Source organism: Melanerpes formicivorus, unplaced genomic scaffold, assembly GCF_026170545.1.
Source record: "Melanerpes formicivorus ecotype bairdi unplaced genomic scaffold, bMelFor1.0.p_v2 SCAF_64, whole genome shotgun sequence".
Lineage (NCBI taxonomy): Eukaryota > Metazoa > Chordata > Aves > Piciformes > Picidae > Melanerpes > Melanerpes formicivorus.
In genome coordinates this window covers 71718-93358 of record NW_027142416.1, presented here as the reverse complement: position 1 = coordinate 93358, position 21641 = coordinate 71718, and the positions used below count along the sequence as shown (strand labels likewise).

Sequence of the window (21641 nt, the reverse complement as noted above, 5' to 3'; positions counted from 1 at the left end):
CACTTCTTCTGTACAAGAAGTGAAAAAATCTACTCAGTTTAGCACAAGGTGAAAGAAAAACTGGCTGATCATTATTCAGGCCTGTCCACATTTATCTACCACTGTGTCTCATACTTCTCTCAGTTGAGGCAGTCCTTGTCCAGATGTCCCAGAAGGAACAAAAAGAGCATATGAAAACCTGAAGGAGTGGAATGCTGGAGTTAACATGGAGGAAATAAAAAGAGGGAGAACATAATTAAACAAACAAAAAAACCCCAAACCAAAACAACAAAAAACCCAGAAACAACACACCCCAAACACACCTCTACATGACTTCTCCAAATCTATCTTCTTAACTACAAAACAAGGCAACTACCTTAGGTCCAAATCTCTTCAGATTATGCTTTTCCTTTTTTCTCATTAAAACCAAGAGGAAAAAAAAAGCTTCCCTTACACACAGAAGGAATTGTATCCTCTCATTACAGACCTATCTTGCCCAGCTAATGGGTCTGTTATCTCATCTTTCAGAGTCAGGGCTATGACCCTGCCTGGAACACTCTGCTGACACTGGTATCAGGACGTTTCCATATCTTGTACCAGAACAGCAGGGTCGCAACAGCCTCATGGGAGGCTCCACCACCAGCCTGCGCCACTTTGTCTGCATCTATCTCCAGCTGCTGTGCCTGCCAGCTCTGGAGCCAACACTACCAAGTTCTTCCACAACAGTCTTCTCTGCCTCTTTATGGTCATGTTACTAAAAAGCAGTTAGACACCTCGGGGCTTGAGGAAACAATTTATCCTGGAGAGCTTCCCTTCTTTCTCTCTGCGCCTTCTGGGGTATCTTGACACTGGACATACAGCCAAACTAAAGTGGAACAGACTGAAAAAAAAAATAATAAAAATCTTTCTCCTTTTTATGCCCTCTTCTTCATTTTGAAGTGAAAACTAAATCTTTGATTAGATAAAATTAAGAATTTCAATTCAGATAATGTTAGCTTTCTCCCAACAAAGGGAGCTGTTATCTGGGTGTTCTGATTAAGTACCCTCTGCTTTAAGTCAACAGCAATATAAGAGAGGCAGACTCTATGCCTGCTGACAAAAATATGACTCCCTTATCAACACAGAAAAAGGGGTAAAGAAAAACATCTAAATTGAGCTCTTTCATCTCCCCCTACCTCCTCCCATGTCATCTTCAAATGCCACTTAAATCTGCAGTGACAAAAAACTACATGGTTTAGCTGTAAAAATTCACTAGTTCTACTCTTTTTCAGCAGCTTAAAATTTATTATGCCTGCTACAAGGTGCAGGCATACATGGAGTATATGCTCCACAGTGTGATTCTAAGCGAAAGTTTATTATAAGTCTTGAGTATCAGCCTGAATAATTAAAGGAGTTTCTGTTCTCCACATACTTAGCACACAAAGCTCTTAGAAAGGGTTTTAATTCCTTGAAATAGATTTGATGCCTGAAGGGACACAGAAGTATTTTTCAGTAGTTGAAAGTGCTTTTATTTGTATGTCCTATACCTGACAATGAAGGAGTGCACTTCATTAGCTACCACATAATCAGTCACACAGTTAAAAAAAAAAACCCCACACCAAAAAACACCCCAAAATCTCATCATCTACCCTCCTCCAAAACGAAGTCAGACAGAATGGGTCAGTCTACTGATAAAATCAGAATTACAGTCATTCCTTAGGTGATCTTGGCCTAATGTTCCAGGCAGCCTCCTATCCTTTTGATACCAGTTCTCAGTGCCTTCACAGTTGATGTACATACAAAATGCACTAAGGTACACATCTTGGAACTTTACACCATTTCAAAACACTCACAAATAGAGCCCAGCTAGGGCCAAGCCCAACTGCAGAACTGCATAAATAGGAAAGCATCTGCACTCTAGTATAAAATGCATCTGGTGTGTGTCACTATCTGTACATAGAAAGTAAGATTCCTCATAATAAAAGCTCAGTACTTCATGAAAACAAGATTAGCTATGCCACCAAAAGGAAAACAGTCTCCTAGGGGTCAAGGGGAAGAATCCATTCTTAGTCAATCTACTGAACATATCTTTAAAGGAGGAAAACTCATCTGTTGTATACCATTTTCTAAAGGGCAGAATGCATGTCTCATATTGACTACTATGTCAGGGCTTCTTCAGTAGTAAATGCTGCCTGAAAAATAAATCAAATTCCCATGCATGAGATTTTTACAGGCTACTGCCTGGAGGAAAACTTCTATCTCAGTGTACAAAACAAAGATGAATAGAAGATGCATGCAATTCTAACAGCGCATGAACACTTCTGACAAAGCCTGGGTTTGGGTTTAGAACATTTCCCCAGCTGAGAAGTGTTTACAGATGAAGAAAAGGATAGGTTTATCCCAAAAAGATCTCTCTGAATTGTACAGGTGTGAATTCCAAGCATGAGATTTGAACTGAAATATAATCTATTCTGAACTATCCTGTTGAGGAATTTTATATCTAATAATCCTTTTCACAGATTCAGAAGTTTCAAGTAATGAACAAATTGAATTGAATGATTAAGGTTTAAAATAATGAACACAAACTGATACTGATGCATCAGTAGATCTAAAAATACATCTAATGACATAATGTAAGAAAACACAGTTTTTCCCTTAAAGATACAAAAGTGAAAGCTAAAACCCTCTTAAACATGAACTCAGTGAAAGCTATAAGGGGGGAAGGAAAACTGACTGCAGAGAAAACAGAAGCCTTTTAGACTTGCCATTCAAGTCTGAAAATAATTTACCCTGACATCTTGACAACACTATGTTTTCCAGTAGAATTCTCCTCCTAGCCCAACAAAAGGTCATAAACAGTTCTCTACATGCAGTACACACTTTTCAGCACACAAAAAACAGCATACAAGGAAGCTGCTAGACTCTCATACCCATAAATGAGTTTTATCCCACACCTGATATCTGTACATAAACTTGCACTGTTTTCCTCTTATTTAACAAAAAGGCTACAAAAGATAATACTTGCCTTCAGACACCAAGATTTGATTACAAAAAATATATATATATATATATCTGAACCAGAGCGCTGGCAGTTTGCAGTGGCAAATTTCTTCCACCAAAGAAAGTCTTCTAGTCTCTAGTATTTCCAAACTGAGTGCACTTTAGCTGAGGAGTAATTTCAGCAGCACACCTGAGAGTCATTATGAATGAACAGCAAGGCAGCCAGTACCCTGCTGGCAAACCCTACTTGGCTGCACCTCCTCACTAGCTAACACTCCTACTCAGCTCCTCCCACCCCAAGTAAACAGGCTTGCTCTCTGCTAGGGTTTCAACAGCATTCATCTTAGCCTTTATTAAATTCTCAAGGTCACAGTTCAAGTCCAAGTAGGCCAGTTCTGCAGAGATTGTCATGGAGAAAGAACTTGCTTAAAAAGCTTCACAGTAATAGTCCTGCTGTGCCTTTCAAACCCAGCCCCATGCTTTCATAAAGCTGTAACCCACAGAACAAGGCATACATGCAATTTACCAAAGCCACAAATAAAGGGTGGAGTAGCATTTCAGAAATGGCACAGTTTTAATAAACACAGAGAGGAATGTGCCAGAGTACACATTACAGTAAGAAAGAAGGAGGTCAGAATAATAGCATCAAGAGACCAACTGCACACAGCAGAATTTTAAATGTTTCACAAGAAATTCTGTCTGGGAATACACGTTCTGAGTAGATTATTTAGGGGGTCAAGCTCCTTCCTTGATTTCTATGACCAGAACCTACCTTACATCCCATTGGAGACAAAACATCACTAAAGCTGTTCCAAACAAGCTGCGCATTTTGCATAACCAAAGTTTCATCTCCATGAGATAAGCACCGTGATAAAACTTCGAAGTGTCCCTGGGGTCAGGTCCCTGCCTCAGTACAACAGGTATTGACCCAGAATTACCTAGAGAACCACCAGTCTGTGTGTCTCTTATCCACTGTTTTACAAAATACCCAGCATCAAAAGATAAGGTAAGACCAATTCAAAACACCTCCCAAGAATGCAGCAAGACCTCACAAGGCTTTAGACAGAATCTCCATGCATCAGGAGAGTGCTAACATTTTCCCAAGACATTAGACATATTGATTCTGCAGAGCAAGTGCCCAACTTCAGTAATCCATTCTGCATGGATGCACTGAGTAAAGTCAAAGGAAATTAGTAGAAAAACAGATATCATTGTCAAACAGATATAACCCAACTGCCCAGGTAAAGCTTGATTTGGAATGAGACAAAATGACAAGATTTTACCATCTACAAGCCAAATACAATGGTATTATCAGAAAGAAATATTATCAGAAAGAAATATTAACACACTGAAAGAGCTAGCTGAAAGAACAGCAGAAGCCGGCAGTTAAGTAATACTGGTATTGTAGAAGTTAGAGCCTACTCTGCGCTCAGCAACTGCTGTATCATGGGCACGCAGGATTTTTCTCTCCAGCTCCAAGGCACCTCTCCACTGTGGCTTCAGTCTTGCACTCCCCACATGAACAAACAAGCCTCCAACTGACATTTTGAAAGAAATCTGGCTAAAGTACTAAAGCCAACTGCCCATCTCAGGAAGAGAAAAGGCTTTGAGTTCACTGACATGAGGGCTGCACCTTTTCTTCCACTTGACTGCAGAAATATGTCTTTCCCTGAGAGCTGGTAAAAGGACATGCGTGTTGTGCCTCCAGCACTTCTTGAATACTCACCACCAGCAGGCCAGAAGGATGATGAGAATCTGGAGCTGCAGACATTTATTACTGCCTGGTCAAACAAAACATGCTGCTGCTGTGAATTAAGCCAAACACCTGAAGCAAAGTTTTTTAAAAACTGAAAATTGTATAGGTCTACAACAAACCACCTTCAACTTGTTAGCTGCCTCAGGTGGATAGTAACATCCAGGTCTTGTGTTTTCTTAGTCATCGTGGCTCCAGAATCAGCTCAACCCTCCAGTGGGTAGTAAGTGTTCTTTCAGGACCTACTGCTTAAAACCATCCATTTTTCTCTCTCCATCTTCTCTCACATGGAACAAAAGTTTATATTTTCTTCCCAAATGCAGTGCCCTGTGGATTAAAATCCTAGCACATTCTTTAGTCATTTAATCCAGGATGTTAGTCATTTAATACCAGGATGGTTAGGGGACTGGAGCTATATGCCCTATGAGAAGAGGCTGAGAGCCCTGGGACTTTTTAGTCTGGAGAAGACTGAGAGGGGATTTAATAAATGTTTCTAAATATCTGAGGGCTGGGTGTCAAGAGGGAAGGGACAGGCTCTGCTCAGTTGCACCCTGTGATAGGGCAAGGAACAATGGATATAAACTACAGCACAGGAGGTTCAACTTCAACTAGATTTCCTTCTTTACCACCAGTACAGCTTATTTAAGCCTTTATGATGTTTTCAGAAAAAGCAAAACACAAATCAAAAAGAGGTTTTAACTGCCTATTTTTGTGTTAGAAAATACTGAAATCTCTAAGGAGACTTAGGAGTTTTTTCATACATATTAAGTGATTACTATAGCTACATAAATCTATTTTATCAAATCAATGAAGCAGTGTCCTGATTCAATATTGAGTGAACAAGATTCACAAGAATCGAATTTACCAGAGATTATTTGTGTAACAAAATAAACAGCTTAGACGAACAAGCAGAGTTTTGCTCTACAGCTTCTGAAAACACAGTCTTGGACTCTGTATTTTCTGTGTTCATTTTTTACCTGTAATGCCACATGTAGGTAGATTTAAAAAAAACAAAATGCCTAAAAATCAGTAAAAACCCCAAAATAAGCTTAATGAAGGTTTAGTAGTTTGCCAATTAATGCTTGATAATATTCTCAACTATAGAATGCAAACAGAAAATGAGCTACATTGATGTAGTTCAATCTATGCATCAACAGCTGGAACTGGAGGGTATTTTAGCTGTCCTAAAATCTCTATGCACTACACTTAAAGAAAAAAAAAATCAGAAAAAAATCATCATGGTGAGTTAGCAAGGCCACACTAGCTCACTAGAGAGTCTAAAAAGACACTATGGCACAAAAGCAAGGCTTTACAGCAGAAACTAACTCCCCAAACCTATTAAAGTTTCCATCAAAAGCCTACTGAATTATTCACGTCCAGTTCCAAGTCTGACAATTCTAAATAAAATATTTAGCAAAGCAGCAGTATGGTCATTTAGTATGTTCAAGGCACAAACAATGAGTAAGGTTTCATTGCTTAGTAGGCAAGGTGGAAGAAAACCAACAATGATCTGAACCAGAAGGCGGCATTAATGTGCAATACACAGCATTGGCCACAAAAATTATCAAGAGGTTGGAAAACCTCTGCAATGAAGACAGCTGGGGCTGTTCAGCCTGCAAAAGAGAAGGCTCTGAGGAGACCTAATATCAGCCTTCCAGTACCTGAAGGGGTCCACAAGAAGAATGGAGAGACACTGTTTACAAAGGCCTGCAGTGACAAGGGGCAATGGCTTCAAACTAGAGAAGAGCAGATTTAGATTGGATGTTAGAAGGAAACTCTTTACCATGAGGGTGATGGAACACTGGAACAGGTTGCCTAGGGAGATAGTTGTGGCCCCATTCCTGGAGATACTTAAGGTGAGACTCAACAAGGCTCTGGACAGCCTGATCCAGTTGAGGATGCCTCTGCTGACTGCAGAGAGGCTTGGACTACATGACCTTTGGAGGTCCCTTCCAACCCAAACCATTCTATGATTGACAAGTTTGAGACTGATCTAACTTGGCAGAAGTTACAAAAGGACAATTAAACTTCAAAAGTTAGAACTGATGACTGTAGGTGGGAAAAAGCAAGATTTCTTTCAGAAAGGTTGATCTTGCAAATCTTTATCACTGTTTGATTGCTGTTCTTGCAGTTCAGGGGCCATTGGGTTATGAATGGTGCACGAACCTTGTGGTCATGTAAAAAGATTCCACAAATGCAGGGAATCTCAGAAGTCCTCCCAGAAGTCCTTTATTACAGCATTGTAGAATTCCCCAGCATTACAGAGTCTTAGAGTGTCCTTAACAGAAGTAGTCCTGGAAGCCCTTAACAGATGCAGCAGCTAACAGAAGTCCTAAGCATATCCCTAGCAGCATCCCTACACAGAAGCCTGAGCCAGAAGTAGCTAACTAACAGAAGCAGAAGTCCTTAGCAGCTCTAAATCCCCAAACTCAATTTTAGCTCTGAGTGGCTGTTTTTATTCTCTTTGTTATCAATCACTTAACCAATAAAACCCAACCACATCTATAAGCTAAAATCTTTTCCCATGAGAGGTGCCAGCGTGTCAAGGAGGTGGCTTCTGCAGCATGTTCCAATTCAAAGGTGCCAACGGGAGGATGTGGTTCTTGGCACCCATGGAATGTTACTGTTTTGCTCTAGGCAGTGTGCTAAGGAATTGGTCAGATAAGGAATCCTGCACTCTGCACACAGCCAGCAGCTGCCCTCAGAGCAGTGGCTGCAACATTTGATTGTTTCAGACTCCATTTGAGTGAGCTGTTCAGGGGAAGTCTAGAAACTGCTTTTGAAACATATACAATGAAAAGCAAAGAAAAACCAGTAAAAGTTTTCAAGATCAACTCAATGTGGAGCTGGCTCAAAGCCACTTTCACAGGGAGTTCCTCAGTTAAGATGCTGAGAAGTTCAATAATCAGTAAGCTTTCCTTTATGCAGTTGAGGTTAAGGATCCCACAAAAAGTTCAATTGATGGTTTTCTAGAAATGGTGGCACCACAAAGAACATTAAAGGTTGTCACATTAACTTTGTACCTTTACTGAATGCTTTCTTGGATGCAAAACCCCTAGCTTTTAGGTTTGACATCTCTTGAGCCTCAATATATTCAAGTGTTATAAGCTCCTGCACTAGAAGGCACTTGGATTTTAGGATTCTCCTATTCTCTTCACTGACATTTATTTTATAGAACCAACTGTAACTGCAGTGTTATGATCAGGATTGACTTATTCTGACTCTCTAACTAGTGAGAGGCAAGGCAGAAATAAATTAAATCCAAAATAATCAAAATTACAAGTATATGTCAGGACCCATGCTATACACAGCTGAGGTAGGCTGTCAGCATTAAATATCTGAAGGGGCTACTTAAACTGGTGAGCATAATAAGCAAGCATAATTGCCACATAATTCTAACACTTTTTTGTTAAACATGCTTGCTAGGGCTTTCTGTGGAAGGAAGACTGTCCTCTGCACCTTTAAAGGCCAGTCTGTAGCCTGTAAGACAAACTAGTCTTTAGCCTCTGAACAAAGGGCAGCATATCCTGAAATTTTAAAACACCAGGCTAAATCAGAAAGTACAAATTCCTCCTGCAAACATTATGCAGAACAATGACAGTGTAAACAGGCTTCTGTTGAGCAGCCACCACATGGTGCTGCCAGATCAAGCTGTATGCTACACTCAAAGAACAGATCTGTACTGGAGTCCTAAAAAGAAGACCCCTAACTCTGGCTCAGATGCTATAGTAAGTTCCATCTCACAGAAGTGTATTGGGTTTGGCGGAACTGGAGTAAATTCTCCACAGAGCATCTTTCTAGCACTGTGTTTTGCAGTGCTGTAGCTGAGTGTTGATTAACACAGCAGTGTTTTGGGTACCTCCAAGCCAAGCACCCAAGCTGTGCCTTTCCAGCATCTCCCCCCGCAGAAGCAGGCTGAGGAGAGGCCAGACCTTGGGAGAAGACACAGCTGGGGCAGCTGACCCAAACTGAGCGACGGGGTGCTCCATGCCATAACAGGTCAGCTCAGAGAGAAAAGCCAGGTCAAAGAAGAAATCACGGGTACATTTGTTGCTGGTGTCTGTCCTCTGGAGCAGCATGTATTGAAAGCCTGCTTTCTGTGGAGCAGCCAAACATCACCTGCTGAGGGGAAGCAGAGAGTAACACCTTTGTTTGCTCTTGCTCCTGCACGCAGTCTTCACTTTGGCTTTGCATCCTATTCAATTGCTTCTATCTTGACTCATGTGCCTTAAAGTTCTACTTTCCCTCTCCCCTGTCCCTCTAAGAAGAGGCGTGATAGAGTGTCTTTGGCAGGCATCTGGCCCCCAGCCAGGGCCAAACCACCACAAGGAGTGAAAGGAGCAATGAGGAAAGTAGTCATATTTTAAACTAAGAAACAAAGTACAGGGAAATGTAAGCTTTCTGAAATCCAGAGCTAGTTGTGTAAGTTAGAACCCAGTATTTATACATAGAAGCATTTAAAATAAATTACATACCACTTACAGCTTCATAATGACATAGTACATGCCACTATGCCTCCAAATACCCAAACACATGTTAGACATTGACATCCTCTCCTTCCTCATATTAAGACTCAAACTGACATCTATTTTTAATCCAATTAATATCTGCAATTAAAATACAAGCAGAAGACAAATGAAGCTTGTTTCACCAGATTTTAAGTGCATGCCTCTCCCCAGCCTGCCAAAGAATCCAGCACACATGGTGGTACTTCCACACTAACACCAAAGTGCTGGCTGCTCCAAAGACTGCCTCTTCACAGGGTTTTTTTTTTTGTTTCATTCCAACTAGTTTATTTTTAGCCACAAGCTCTATACAAAACTTGCTTTGCCACACAGGCTCTTTTGTTCAGGCAGCAGGAAACAAACTTACATAATGGTGGCCAAACAGCACCCAACAGCATCCAACTGTCAATGGAAAAAGCCAAATTCCTTTATATATGTTTAGTCATTTTTTAATAGATTGTATCATACATTTTTCTGGTTTCATTTTCTTGTCTTGTGTCAGACATGCTTTTGAATTGTTTATTTACATTACCCATCTCCTAAGGATGCATTCAGGTACCAGGAACTAAGAGTATCTCCACTTCGTTCATTGTAAATACCTTCAAGTACTACTTCAAAACATTTCCTAGATTTCTGCACATTCTCCTTATACAATGCCACAGGTATATTGTACAGATCTTTGTTAAGTGGATTTCAGTTACAACAGTCAGCCTCAAGTACACTGTAACTTTAAAATCTGTTCTTCCTTTTATTTTTCAGGCTTGCCCAGCATTCTTTTTCCCTTATCTAACAAGCTTGCATTTTCACCAACCACCACAGAATAACCACTCAACTCCTAAACATGGGTCAACCACCTCCATAAAATTCAAACCCACACCTCCCAAGCTGCAGATAGCCTAGAAATTAGCACATTAAAGGTTACTGGAGCCTAGCCTACATCATAACTTTTCACTACTGAAACTGACTCCAAGCCAAATTTATTGGTTCATGAAACACTTTAATAGTAGCACTCCTGGAAGACTAAGTCAGTGATGATTGACACAGACACATTTAACAAGCTTAAAAATCACTTGTATAAGCCCTGAAATAATCAGAGGAAAGACAGAGAGGATACAATACCTGCAGTCTGACATAGCACAATCAAGTCATAGTGCTTTTCAATCCTGTTTTAATTATGTTCAAATGAGTGAAAGCCCTCAAAAAAGCTCAACAGTTTGATTTCATAAATTAGTTGGGATAGGAGCATTTGAAGAAAGACTTAACTATAATAGTCAAAATTTTCTTTCATCACAGGAAAAATCACTAAGTAGTTATATATGTATGTTCTACAGAAAGTAATTCCAGACCAGCACAATGCAAGAGAGCATATGAACTGATGTTCTCTTTAGAAAAAGTATCAGAGCTAGCAGTAGGTAGCACTGGAAATACTTCCATAACAATTCTCAAATAAACTACCAAATTCAACACAACCAACTACCTTCAGTTTCAAAGCTTTTGATTTTTTTCCCCCCCCTCTTTTTATCTGAATGGTAATGAATGGAAAAACAGGAACATGACTCAAGTACCTGACAAACTGCCTTTATGAATGTCAGGCTAATATAATTACAGAGACAGAGCAAAGTAAGGGAATTTGGGAGGCTCACACAAAACCCAATCAAGAACACTACTGAAAGCAAGAATTATAGGAAGTATAGATGAGTAGCATGTCTGCCAAGGAGATTAATTTGAGAAGTCTGAAGTTTTCACTAGCAACTGAACTTACTGTAACAAAGATGACTAATGATAAGCTAGGCAGTAAGGCAACATGAGTTGTTTCAAAAACAAATAAACACACAGAGAGCAACTATTGCTGGGTTGTGGTTTTGCTTTTTTTTTAAATCAGACTGTATCAGGTCTGCTGATGAGCTTACTTTGCATCCAATCACATGCGTTCACATGGGTCCACTGAGAGTCTGTTTTAAACAGGTATATCAAGGCAGGGGAGACTATTTGAAAGGTGGCAAAAAACAGCGCTGAGATTTCCTCCCCCTCTCCCCAGCCCTGCTTCTTTCCTAAAGGGAAGGATCTTTCAGTAGAATTGTTAAATGATCATTACACAAAAGTTCTAGTCTTAGGTGGTGTATCATAACACTTCTGAGTAAAGACACAACTTAAATACCTGAGACATGACTATGACTACAGACAGAGTGTGGTCAGGCAGAAAGTGAGCGGTGGATATTGGTTGACAGAAGCTAAACATGAGCCAGCAGTGTGCCCAGGTGGCCAAGAAGGCCAATGGAATTCTGGCCTGGATCAGCAGGAGCAGGGAAGTCATTGTGCCCCTGTACTCAGCACTGGTTAGGCCAAACCTTGAGGACTGTGTCCAGTTTTGGGCCCCTCAATTCAAGAAAGATGTTGAGATGCTGGAACATGTCCAGAGGAGGGAAACAAGGCTGGTGAGGGATCTGGAGCACAAACCCTATGAGGAGAGACTGAGGGAGCTAAGGGTGTTTAGCCTGGAGAACAGGAGGTTCAGGGGAGACCTTATTGTAGACAACTACTTGAAGACAGGTTGTAGCCAGGCAGGGCTTGGTCTCTTCTCCCAGGCAACCAGTGACAGAATGAGAGGACTCAGTCTCAAGTTGTGCCAGGGAAGGTTTAGACTAGATGCTAAGAAGAAATTCTTCCCAGAAAGAGAGGTGGCGGAGTCACCATCCCTGGAAGTGTTTAAAAACAGATATGATGAGGCACTTAGTGCCATGGTTGAGTTGATTACATGGTGTTGGGTGATAGGCTGGGCTTGATCTCGAAGGTCATTTCCAACCTGGTTGATTCTGTGATTCACCACCACATGGACTTTTCTTCCAGAAATCATAGCATGCTCTAATGCACCACATGATACATTTTTTCTCTCAGATCAACAAATAAGGCTATTAAAACCTGCACACAGTATTTCAATATACTTTCTTCCTTACCTCTTTATCGTGAAAGGCAGTGGTTTTGAACTAAAATTTGGGGTGGATAATTAAATGTCAGGATTTAATTTCTTGAAAACATCTGTAAAAACAGCATTGTCTTACCATGGCTATGGGCAGTTCCTGGGCTGAGAGATGGCTGGAGTAACTCTTTGGTTGGAGTAGAATAGGCTTCTTTTCCTTGTCGCTGGCTCATTTTTCCTGGAGTTAAAATCTGTGATTCATCACTGTTTGTTACCACTGCTGAAACACAAAATATGAATGCTCATTCATTACATGCTCATGCCTAGATGTCTATTAGCAACTTCATTATCATTCACAAAACTTATTTTAAATGCTGTCACGTGAAATTTTTCATTCTAGAAAACAAGGATTTGAAACCAGAGATTTCATTTGGAGGGGATGGCAGAAAGAAGTAAACAAGATTGGTCTAAGACATGGAGCAGAAAATAAAAACTAGGAGAAAGTAGGAAAGGCTGAACACACATACAGACTGAGTTACTTAATTTCTGAAATCCTGCTTTCTTCACCACTTTTGTGATAGTTCTTGATTTAACTAACCACAACACAGCCATCCCAGGAGATGTCTTGCCAGATCAAGCTTTGCCAACGTGCCAGAAAGCTAAGATTCATGTGCATACACCACAAGAAACAAGACTGTTAATAGAGATCATGTATAGTGTCTGTGGAGGCAAAGGCTTAAAGCAGAAGAGTTACTTCACCCTTATCAGTCTGAAAGACTTGTCTAACGTGATCCAGCTATCCATCAGATGGCCTGGACAGCCATCCTGTTTATCATGTCTACACATTTCCTTAAGCTGCACACAACAAAACTGCACCTTTTTTTACCACAGTGGAAGAATGGCTGCTTAAATAGCACCTGTCTGTGGAAGCAGAGGGGGAAAAGCCTGCCTGAAAGATTGGAACTTACAACTTTGCTCATTTGAAGACTTCCCAAGTTTTTCCTAATTTTTTTTTAAAGTTCACCCCATGATCCAGACAAAACAAGCAAGCTCCATATTCTGAATGCATACTGCAAAGTACAGAGCTTTATCAGTACCAATATTAGAGAAATTAAAACTTTTTTTTTTTTTCTTTCAGTAAAGCCTAGAATAAACACAAGGCAGCATGGGAAAAAAACCCAACAAAACACATTATTAGTACATACTAATAAATAGCTCAGCAACTTGCATAGGCTCCTTGGCTGCTCCTTGGTTCTTCTGATGAACTGAATGTATAAACTATATAAAAAAAGCATGGTAGATACTTGAACCATCCATTACTAACTATGTCTGAAAAATCCTACAGCTAATTTTTAACTTATCTGAAGTGTGAAATCATTTTATCCTGGAATTTCATTACATTTACAGAATAAAACTAACAGAGATCCTGAAAGAGAGCAATGCCCATTTACTCTAGTAACCTTACTTACTTGTGAAACAAAACTTAGCAGGAATGAGTAAAATATGCTCCTAGTCAAATGTGATGCATGGAAGAGGTGCTAAGGGATATGGTTTAGCACCAGACTTGGCAGAATGAGACAACGGTTGGACCCAATGAGCTTTTGAAAATCTTTTCCAACCAAAGCAATTCTATGTTCTCTTAGTTGCCCGAAGTAGCAAACTGAAATTTACAGTTTAGGACTCAAGTCCTCAGGTACTTGCAGTGCACCTAAAAAAACCCATACTCAGTTTCTGAGCAATCTTCGTCCAAAATATAGGAGGAGGGAGGGTGTTTGGTTGGGTTTGGATGAGTTTTGTGTGTGTTTTGCAGGGTTTTTTGTTTGGTTTGGTTATTTTTGTTTGATTGGTTGGTTTGGGTTTTTTTAAATGTTCCTGGGGAACACCACATCTATGGAAATGATCAGAGGCTGCAAGATCTCTCATATTAAAAAAGTGTGAAAGAGTTGGGGTTATTCAGCCTGGAGAAGGCTCTGGGGAGATCTTATTGCATCCTTACAATAGATAGAGAAGGCTTATAAAGAAAGATGAAGACTTTTTGCCAAGGCTTGCAGTGACAGGGCAAGGAGCAATGGTTTTAAACTGAAAGAGAACAGATTTAGATTAGACAGAGAAGAAATTTATGAGGAGGACAGGTGAGACACTGTAGGCATATGCTCAACATGTCCAACAAACCATACAACAGCTTTACCAACCATTCCTCTCACTCAAAGGCCACAAAGTCGCAATTTATTTTTAGACTTTCACTCAGGCTTCAGAGTACACATCCAAAAGAAAGATGACCCCCATTCATTCCTTCCTTTACTTCAGTAAGTTTAAACTCATATAATCTACATCCCTGACGATGAGCAGAGGGTTATTTTACAGAAGAAACATAAATTAGCAAACATCAAAGCCTCCTCATAACTCTCTGGAGGGCGTATTTCAATACCAACATAATTATCAGAGATGGTAATACATATTTGGGTCAAATTCCTCATACTGGCCATCAAATTACTAATACAGTTTGTCACTAAGATCACACATCAGAATTTGCTCTTTGAAACCAATTTATTCATCAGATAAAGCTAGGGGAGGAAAAAAGCATGTATGAAGAGGCAGATTCCCAGTTCTGTCTCTACAAGGAGCATGTAAAAGTGCCTACAGTCTTGAAACTAGCAACATCAGCTAGAGAAGAGTTTTATTATAATTCACTTCTGCATTATTTTTTAATGTCTATAATAAGCACTGTCAGCTAAGACCATTGTTTCTCCAAAGACTTCTCACTGAGAAAAATTTGTGCCTGCACCCTTCTCTTCCTTCCCTTCATATGCAAATTCTTAATCCCACACAAAATTATTCTGCCAATCATACGCTCCCACTAATGCCCCTGAGCCAGTGGCACTAATAAGTCTTTGGCTGCATGCATGGAAAAATATACACACAATGAAGTTCTTCCTATCCCCATGCCAGATCACAGAATGTTAGGGGCTGGAAAGGACCTTGAGAGATCACCTAGTCCAACCCCCCTGCCAGAGCAGGATCACCTATACCAGATCACACAGGAACACATCCAGGCAGGTGTTGAGTGTCTCCAGAGAGGGAGACTGCAACACCCTTGGGCAGCCTGTTCAAGTGTTCTGTAACACTCACAGGGAAATAATTCTCCCTCCTGTTTCATGGAACTTCCTATGCCTCAATCTTCATTTGAATATTATACTATTATATTTTCAGAAATGAACATGCGTTTAATTGATTGAAACTGCAGGAATAACACAGCACTATAAACAAACCAGCTCAAAAATAAAACTGTTTCTGAGCCATTATTTCATGGCTCTATCTGTACTACAATAACATTTGTAGGTTTAATTTGAAACTGAAATATTTTCTTCTCTTTCAGGTAAGTATTTTAAAAGACTGAGTGAGTTTGGGTTGGTTTTGTTTGTTTGTTAGTTTTTGTTTTTCAAGCCACAACTGGAAAACATGAAGAATAAAGTTTTGCCCCCACAAAAGAGTTGCTACAGGGAAACATTTAGATAAGTAATATGCCAGGTCAAATACTTCTCCAACAGTAGATCTTCATTATACTTCAGCTTCTCAATTATTACACCCCCACCACCACCCCCAATCTAGTATTTAGCCCAGCAGCCTGTGTGCAAAGACATAATTGCTGTGAAGATATAGGCAAACAAACTGTAGGGGATGACAGTCACTTACTTGATGGTCCATGAGAGTCTCTGCTATCACCATGATGCTGCATACACATACAATTGAAGAACAGCAAATACAAAAATCCAGGCCAGGAAGAAGCAAGTGCACAAAAGCAGCAGCAGGAGAGAAGAAGGACAATGAAAACAGTGTTAGTTCTCAGCCAAAATATAACATGCACCTCAATAACAAAGGGCAGACTTCCAAGAGACTTAACAGTTCAGTGAAGTTGAAGCAACAAAACTGACATGTTTCTAAAGCAGCCATTATTAGAAGCCATCATTGTGTATGGTTAGTAAACAGCAACTGCTCCAACTGCTAGTTCTGAGTGGAAGCTCCATCAGCAATTTAGTGCTCATACAAACTGATACACAATATAGCAAGAAATTTTTAGCTGCAATATATTTTCAGAAGACTAAAGCTCTGAAGAAAGCTGAAGTAACACATTTGTTTCCAAAACTACTCCACTTTTAAGCCATCAGTAACGTGCCAGATCCAAGCTTAACTGCTTCTTCCACATACAAACATGAACTTAAAAGACACAGATTCAGTTCATGTACAGACATGGGTAGCATTTTAAATTGCTTACAATGCAAGACAAGCTGGGCAGTTTTACATTTGAGAAGACATTTTATAGCAGGGCATTTCCAAAGAATCAAATAGTATAAAAAATTAGTATCATTCTCTGTGCAACTGAACACATCAAATATAGGCATGACAGAGCAATAGCCTCTAGTCCTTTCTGACATTTCATCTGGAAGCTTTCGTACATCATTGCTACCCAAGGCCACTGAGCTCAGCTGTGGGCAGATAAGTTCCACTGATGTGTTAAAAGTATTTACTATAATTGAAATCTACGAGTAACACAAAAAGGTGAGAAAAAGATGCTAATCAGCATGAACATTCCTTCCTTAAAAATAAAATAACTTCTGTATCTTCTATATCCCCCCCCAAAAAAAATGTTCTGCTCCACAAAGGAGAGAAATCTTTGTCCTGCTTTAAAGAGGACTCCATTTTGCCACCTGGTTATCAGGACTAAACAGCAGGAAATATTAATATTAATAATAATCATCATAATCTCAACAGGTCCTATATTATACTCCTGATCTCAAAACACAGATTTTTATCCCTCAAAGCTGCCCGGGGTGTTACTTTGACAGTGCAATGTGCCAGTGTGAAGCACTGCAATTGCAGTGTTCATTATTGGGAAGTTGAGGGGAACCCTTCTTTCATAATTTTGCTCTTTCTGGAAAAATACTTGGTTAGACAAGCTGAAATAAATTGGACGTGCATTTCATAAGCAACTTTCTGCCCCTGTCAGAGACTAAAGTTAAGTCAAAGAGTGAAACAGTGCTAAGGAACTGAAGAGAGAGGTTGAGGCACTAATACATGAAACATTCAAAAGTCCAATGGCTTTCAAGACAAAGCTTTTAATTTTAATGTACAGGTAACATACTGCAGACTAGGAAATTATTTAGATTCTGACTGAAACTGTATTGCCCTACACTGGTTTAGACTCAAGAGGAAAGCTCCTGATGAGAGAGCAAGATACAGGAGTCTGCAGTAACTGCGCAGAGCTCCAGCAACTCAGTGAAGGACTAGGAACACCAGGATTCAGCACTGGTCTGCTTTATTCCACACTGAAAGCTGGAAAGCAAGAGAAGAACTGTAAAAATAGATTCTTAACAGGCATGTAGGAACAGAAGTTTCTGAGGCTTGGACAGCATGTTCACTCACAGTGCATACTTACACGCTGAAGAAATACAAGTGCAGAGGCACCTCAGCGGGTCCCGTCTGCCTGCCTGCCTCTCAAGCAGCCTTGACCAAGACACAACATGACACCAGAGAGCAGGGCAGCCCGTCACCCGAGATGGTGCAGGGGGTTCTTATGTAAATATTTTAGCACTGCATGGTTAATCCTGTGAACTGGTACAAACAGCTCCTGCGCCAGAGGCTGAAACACAAGCCTAACTCTGTCCCTGATCTTTTCCAACAGACATGCTGTTTACACATCAAGCTGCCTTACCTGCTGGTCAGCCCCTTCTCTTTAACAGAGCCATTTGGGCCTGTGTATTGTATGCAGAATCTATACTGCATAATACTGATGCAGGATGTTAAGATACTGAAATTAAACTGTTTAATCCAGAAAGCCCTCTCTATGTTCCAATGACCTCGGGTGGCTGTCAAGTGGAGGGGGCCAAGCTCTTTTTGGTGGTGTACAGTCATAAGACAAGAAACAATGGAAGTTGTGGAGTCTCCTCCTCTGGAGACTTTCAAAACCCACCTGGATGCATTCCTGTGAAGACTACCCTAAGTGATCCTGCTTTGGCGGGGGGGTTGGACCCAATGATCTTTTGAGGTCCCTTCAACCTCTAATGTACTGTGATACTGTAACCTATTGTATCTCTATCATCTGCAATTCACATCACTGCAGATAAGCCATTCAAATCCCTAAGCATACAAAAAAATTAGTTTTAATACTTCAGTGCTCTCTCTGAAAAGAATGTCATCAGGGCATTCCTGTCCATCACCTCCCACAATTTTTTTTCCTAAATGTAAAAAAAAAAAATAATCAAGAGAAATGTACACTTATTTCCAGAGACACAACCTAGCCTTATTTTCACATGTATTTGATTACTGATTACAGAACAAGCGCTTTAACAAAGGGTGGTTCTCAACGCTACACAACTGATTTAGCTTTTGCTGAGGCACCTTTAGTTAAAGATTTTACTACTAAAACATAAACCCTAGCTCTCCACCAAGTGAAGCTTTAGATCAAGACTAAGAAATAAAACCAGCACAACATGTGACAGCAGCCATTACTGTTTTCATAATAAAGCAGCTCTGTGCTTCTGAAAAATACTATTTTTAGACATTAATTTCTCAGAAATGAAGCTTGCATCAAATGCTACTAAACATAAAATGTTATCTGCCAACTTGTCTTATAAAACAGAATCCTCATGCTGCTAAAGATTACAGTCAAAACCAAAACAAATGTATCACAGTACATTAGAGGTTGGAAGTGACCTCCAGAGACCATCCAGTCCAACCCCTCTGCTAGAGCAGGATCACCCAGGGTAGTCCACACAAGAAAGCATCCAGGTGGGTTTTGAATATGTCCAGAGAAGATGACTCCACAACCTCTCTGGGCAGCATGTTCCAGGGCTCTGTCACCCTTACTGTAAAGTTTCTCCTCATGTTGAGGTGAAACCTTCTCTGTTCCAGTTTGTATGCATTGTTCCTTGTCTTATTGCTGTGCATCACCAAAAAGAGCTTGGCCTTCTCCACTTGACACCCACCCCTCAGATATTGATAGACATTGATCAGATCCCCTCTCAGACTTCACTTCTCCAGACTAAACAGCCCCAGGGCTCTCAGTCTCTCCATAGGGAAGATGCTCATGTCCCCTAATCATCCTTATGGCTCTCTGTTGGATTCTCTCCAGCAAATCCCTGTCATGCTAGCATGTCTGGATCTCATGCTACAGAAGTTTGTTAGACATACTTACTAGATTTACAATCTAAACCTACAGTTAAATTCTTAATAGAGTTTAAATGCACACTTCAAAGCCCAGTTAGAGTTTTCACACTGCTGAAGACAGACTTTTCCTGAAGCACTTTCTTAGCACATGTATATCACTAAGATGAATTGTGTTACATTTCAGCTGAGGACCACTAACCCAACCTGTAAAGCTTATCAGTATAAAGGACCTCTATCCTGTACTACAAGTATACTTCTATGTCTGCTGATGTATTTAAATAGCAAGGACTGACTGTACAAATTATGTCAAAGGCTCCATATCTAAAAAAATACATATTTTGGTAAAAGTTAGAGCTGTCTGCTCATGTCCAGCCTCTCATCCACCAGCATCCCCAAGTCCTTTTTCTCAGGGCTGCTTTCTATCACTTCCTCCCCCAGCCTGTATTGATAGTGAGGATTGTTCCAGCCCAGGTGCAGAACCCTGCACTTGCTCTTGTTGAACCTCATGAAGTTCACCTGGGCCACCTCTCCAGCTTGTCTAGGTCCCTCTAGATGCCATCCTGTCCCTCTGGCATATTGAGAGCACCACTCAGCTTGGTGTCATCTGCACACTGCTGATCGTGTATTCAATCTTACTATGTCATGGATAAAAATATTAAAAAGCACAGGTCCCAGTAGCGACCTCTAAAGGACACCACTGTCACTGCTCTCCATCTGGACTTCAAGCCATTGAGCACCACCCTCTGGATGCAAGGGCCCAGCCAACTCCTTGTCCACCCAGCAAATCTCTATCTCTCCAATTCGGTGAGCAGGATATTGTGGAGGACTGTGTCAAAGACCTTGCAGCAGTCCAGACAGATCACATTCAGTGGCTGATCCTTATCTACTGACACAGTCACTTCATCAGAGAAAGCCTCTATGCTGGTCAGGCAGGACCTGCGCCTAGTAAAGCCATGCTGGCTGTCTTGAATGAGGTGTTAAAAGTTGAGCTTTACCCTGAGTTACACAAAAATTACCCTATACTGCCTTTGGGAGGCAGTGTTCTGTATCAAAAAGTAGCTTTGGAAACTCAGAGACAATTTCCTGCTGCAGCTATTAAGACTGCTTCCACATAACACAGCTTGGGGAAAATTATTCAATAATTTCAACATTATGACGATGATCAAGTGTCATAGCACCCACGAGCCTTTCCTGGGTTTAAAGTGTGCTCAGAAAGCACAAGCATGCTGCTGTTTTCAATACTTCAGAAGTTTTATAATCAGCACAAATAATGAACTCTTGTATCTGAAATTACTCTGATAATATATAATTATCATTTTCCTACCTGCTCCTCATTCAACTGAGAAATACTTTTTTTTTCTTTTGTCCCCATTACCAACTAGTAGAGCACCAACTAGTGAGACTGAGGAATACCTTTTTCAGGGACTCAGAGACACCAAGCCTCCTGCGAACCTAGTAAATGATGGGTGATAGTACATGATAACTCTGTAAGGGACCAAACAATGTATGTAGCTCAACATCGTTGGTCCCCTGGGGTCAAGTAAGGGGTTCTGAACTTAGGAGACTCCCTGGTGAGACTTAGGACCCTGGAACTCCCCGGCAGTGAAGGTGGCAGAAACACCTGGGGTGCAGGTTTCTAAGCTCTGGAGACCGGCAGGCTTGAAAGCCATAGAGGTGGCTTAGGCACACTCTGCTGACCCATCAGGACAGGTGGCAACTGCTTGGCGGCAAGGTGTGAAAAGATAAAAGGCTTCTTGGGGGACTGCCGGGGGCAGCTTGGAAGACTACCTGGAGACTGCGTGTGACTGCTTGGAGGGACTGCCTGCTGCTGCCTGGAGGGACTGTCGGGCTGTTTGGGAGCTGTAAGATGAGAGAAGGACCTGCGTGTCCGCCTGCCGCGAGGGGCCACCGCCTGCCTTTCCTGCGTCTGCCGGCCCGAGGAGCCACCGCCTGCTTTTCCGGCGTGCCCACCGTACCTGCCTGTTCGTGAAGTGCCGGTGACCTGAACCTGCCTGCGTGCCCTGCGCCTCCCTGCCCTGGTGTGCACCTGAGAGCTCCGCCATCCCGCCTGACACCACTCCCTCTTCTGTTGTGTCATCACCGCTCGACCACCATGGTATCCATTTGGCAGCCTGTTAATAAACCCTTTTAGGCACTTGGCTCCATTTTAAGACTTAATTATGATAGGATTCAAAGGAGGTAGTGTCTTCACAAAAGAATTGTCTAAGAGGGAGCTGGAATAGCAAAGGAGGAACCAGACAGCTCACCTTATCTATGTGCATGTAAATCATAAAGGGTCTTTGCTACGTGCCTTACCTTGAATCTTGCTGTAAATCAGTAGGGG

General features: G+C 41.0%; 1 protein-coding gene across 8 annotated transcripts in view; it reads right to left on the bottom strand.

Moving 5' to 3' along the window:
- Positions 1-21641, bottom strand: part of OSBPL8 (oxysterol binding protein like 8) — a 114459-nt gene that overhangs the window by 47153 nt on the left and 45665 nt on the right. For 2 of the 8 annotated variants that reach the window (XM_068162357.1, XM_068162358.1), the window contains exons 3-4: positions 15827-15863; positions 12276-12413 (exon numbers count right to left, since the gene is read on the bottom strand). In XM_068162357.1, the coding sequence (XP_068018458.1) occupies positions 12276-12413; positions 15827-15863 (175 nt within the window). Of the gene's footprint in view, positions 1-12275; positions 12414-15826; positions 15910-21641 lie in introns of all 8 variants that reach the window. The other 6 variants (XM_068162355.1, XM_068162361.1, XM_068162359.1 and 3 more) reach the window with 5 other exon arrangements.